General features: G+C 41.5%; 1 protein-coding gene and 1 non-coding gene across 2 annotated transcripts; both read left to right on the forward strand.

Moving 5' to 3' along the window:
• Positions 1-918: 918 nt before the first annotated feature.
• On the forward strand, positions 919-1,054 carry LOC128778465 (small nucleolar RNA SNORA70). Its single transcript, XR_008424051.1, has one exon. It is a non-coding gene; the product is annotated as a small nucleolar RNA SNORA70 (small nucleolar RNA).
• A 38-nt stretch (positions 1,055-1,092) lies between these two features.
• Positions 1,093-1,487, forward strand: LOC109246423 (60S ribosomal protein L10-like). Its single transcript, XM_019414378.2, has one exon. The coding sequence runs from the start codon at positions 1,115-1,117 to the stop codon at positions 1,415-1,417; it is 303 nt and encodes a 100-aa protein (XP_019269923.1). The 5' UTR covers positions 1,093-1,114; the 3' UTR covers positions 1,418-1,487.
• Positions 1,488-2,008: the final 521 nt, after the last annotated feature.

A 2,008-nucleotide genomic window follows, 5' to 3' on the forward strand; every position in this document is an offset into this window, starting at 1 on the left:
CAAGAGCAGCTCACCCTCCTACAGCACGTACTATGCGCCAAGGACGATTCTAAATGCAAATGTTTGGCACCTATTAATTTATTTAATCTTCACGACAACTCTGAGATTCTGCTATCTCTATTTTATAGGTGAAGAAACTGAGGCACATATAGAGTAAGTAGCTCCCCAAAGTCACTCATCTGGTGAGCAGCAGAGTCAAACTCACACGGTTCGGCTTCGGAGTTTATATTCTTAACCCCTACAGTTCATGGATTCAAAAATAAACGAATGGTAAGTGAGCCCCTAAGTAGTCGCTGTCCAACACAGCAGTTGTCAGCTTTTATTGCACCATACAATGTCACCCAGTAAAATATACCTCCAAATACCTACCTTTATTTTTCAATCTCTCTTTGGAATGCAGCCCCAAGATGGAGTAACACTATTAATATGCATTAAAATTCAAAACTTGTCCTGTTGCCTGGTTTATTTTGGGTCTGGTTATTTTTCATCATACACCTTGGCATGTGAACCCTGTCCAAACTGTAGGTCTGAAAGGAAAGTCTTGCAAATGAGGTCCCAAAACAACAGTAGACATGTCCTTATTATAGACCTGTCTTCCAAAATGGAGGATATATTCAAATTTCAGTAACACCAGGCCCCTGAGGTACCTCTAACAACTACAGATATTTATTCTAACTAGGATGTGTTCAGGAAGTTCAAATGTTCAAATGACTTCTCCCTGGAGATGTGCATGTAGCAATGAAAATAAGCAGGGGAAAATGATAAAAATAAGATTTACCTCCTTTGGAGAGTCTGAGTTTTCCCTTCCCAAATCACAGCTAAATGAGGTTATCTCTGAATTATTTCTCTCATGGAAATTTTAATATTAAAAACCAGGAAGGCATGCCATTTTTTTCAGTTGTGAAGATGAAGGGTTGTATACATTTTTAAATTAAAAGTAACTTTTTTCTTCTCCATGGGGCCCAGTGTGCAATGGCTGCAAACAGCAGCCTCCTTGGTAGTGTATGCAGCCTGTTGATTGTACAGGTTGCCCTAATGGACCTTGGAGACAGTTTTTTCCAGTGGACATTGAGGTTTGGCCTCACTCTTTCTCCAGTCTAGGCTCCAGACAGGTATGCGGGGTGCCTTTGGAAAGCCCCAGGGCACAGTGGCCAGGGTCCACATTGGCCAAGTCATCATGTCCATCCGTACCAAGTTGCAAAACAAGGAGCATGTGATTGAGGCCCTACATAGGGCCAAGTTCAAGTTCCCTGGCCACCAGAAAATCCACATTTCCAAGAAGTGGGGCTTTACTAAGTTTAATGCAGACAAATTTGAAGACATGGTGGCTGAAAAGCGGTTCATCCCAGACGGCTATGGGGTCAAATACATCCCTAATCGTGGCCCCTTGGACAAATGGCAGGCTCTGCACTCATGAGAACCTCAGCACTGCCCTTCCCCATTCATGCCCACCAATAAATCCTGCTTCCTGTCAGAAAAATAAATAACTTTGTTCTTTTTCTTACAACAAAAGTAATGTATATTCATCATAGAAAGCCTAACGTAAAATAAAAGAGAAGAGAATTTTTAAAACTCACAATCACATCATCCATAGATAACCACTGTTGATATCTTGGTATATGATATATTCCCATATATAAATGGGATGCAGTAAACCCCAGATGGTTTCTTATTAGGCTCTAGATTCACAAATAATGTACTTAGACCAAATCAGCGTCAATTCTTTGCTTCCAGGCAGTGGCACTGGATACTCAACCTGAGGAAGCAAAGGAGGTATTGAATTGGAGGCAGAGAGCTGGTAGGAAGATAATCAGAGCAAAAAAGGGGACAAAACGTACTGAATTCCAGGCAAGGATCCATAATCAGAGACCAGACTCAAGAGAGGCAGGGCCAATCCCAGGTATACACAGAGAACCAGTGACATCTGATCTAGGACAGGGCAAGAGTAAAACTTTGGAAGTATGTTACAAACATAGTGATAGCATCAGATAGAGATATGGATCATGTC

Source organism: Panthera pardus, unplaced genomic scaffold, assembly GCF_024362965.1.
Source record: "Panthera pardus isolate Hobbes unplaced genomic scaffold, ASM2436296v1 HiC_scaffold_2, whole genome shotgun sequence".
Taxonomy (NCBI): Eukaryota; Metazoa; Chordata; class Mammalia; order Carnivora; family Felidae; genus Panthera; species Panthera pardus.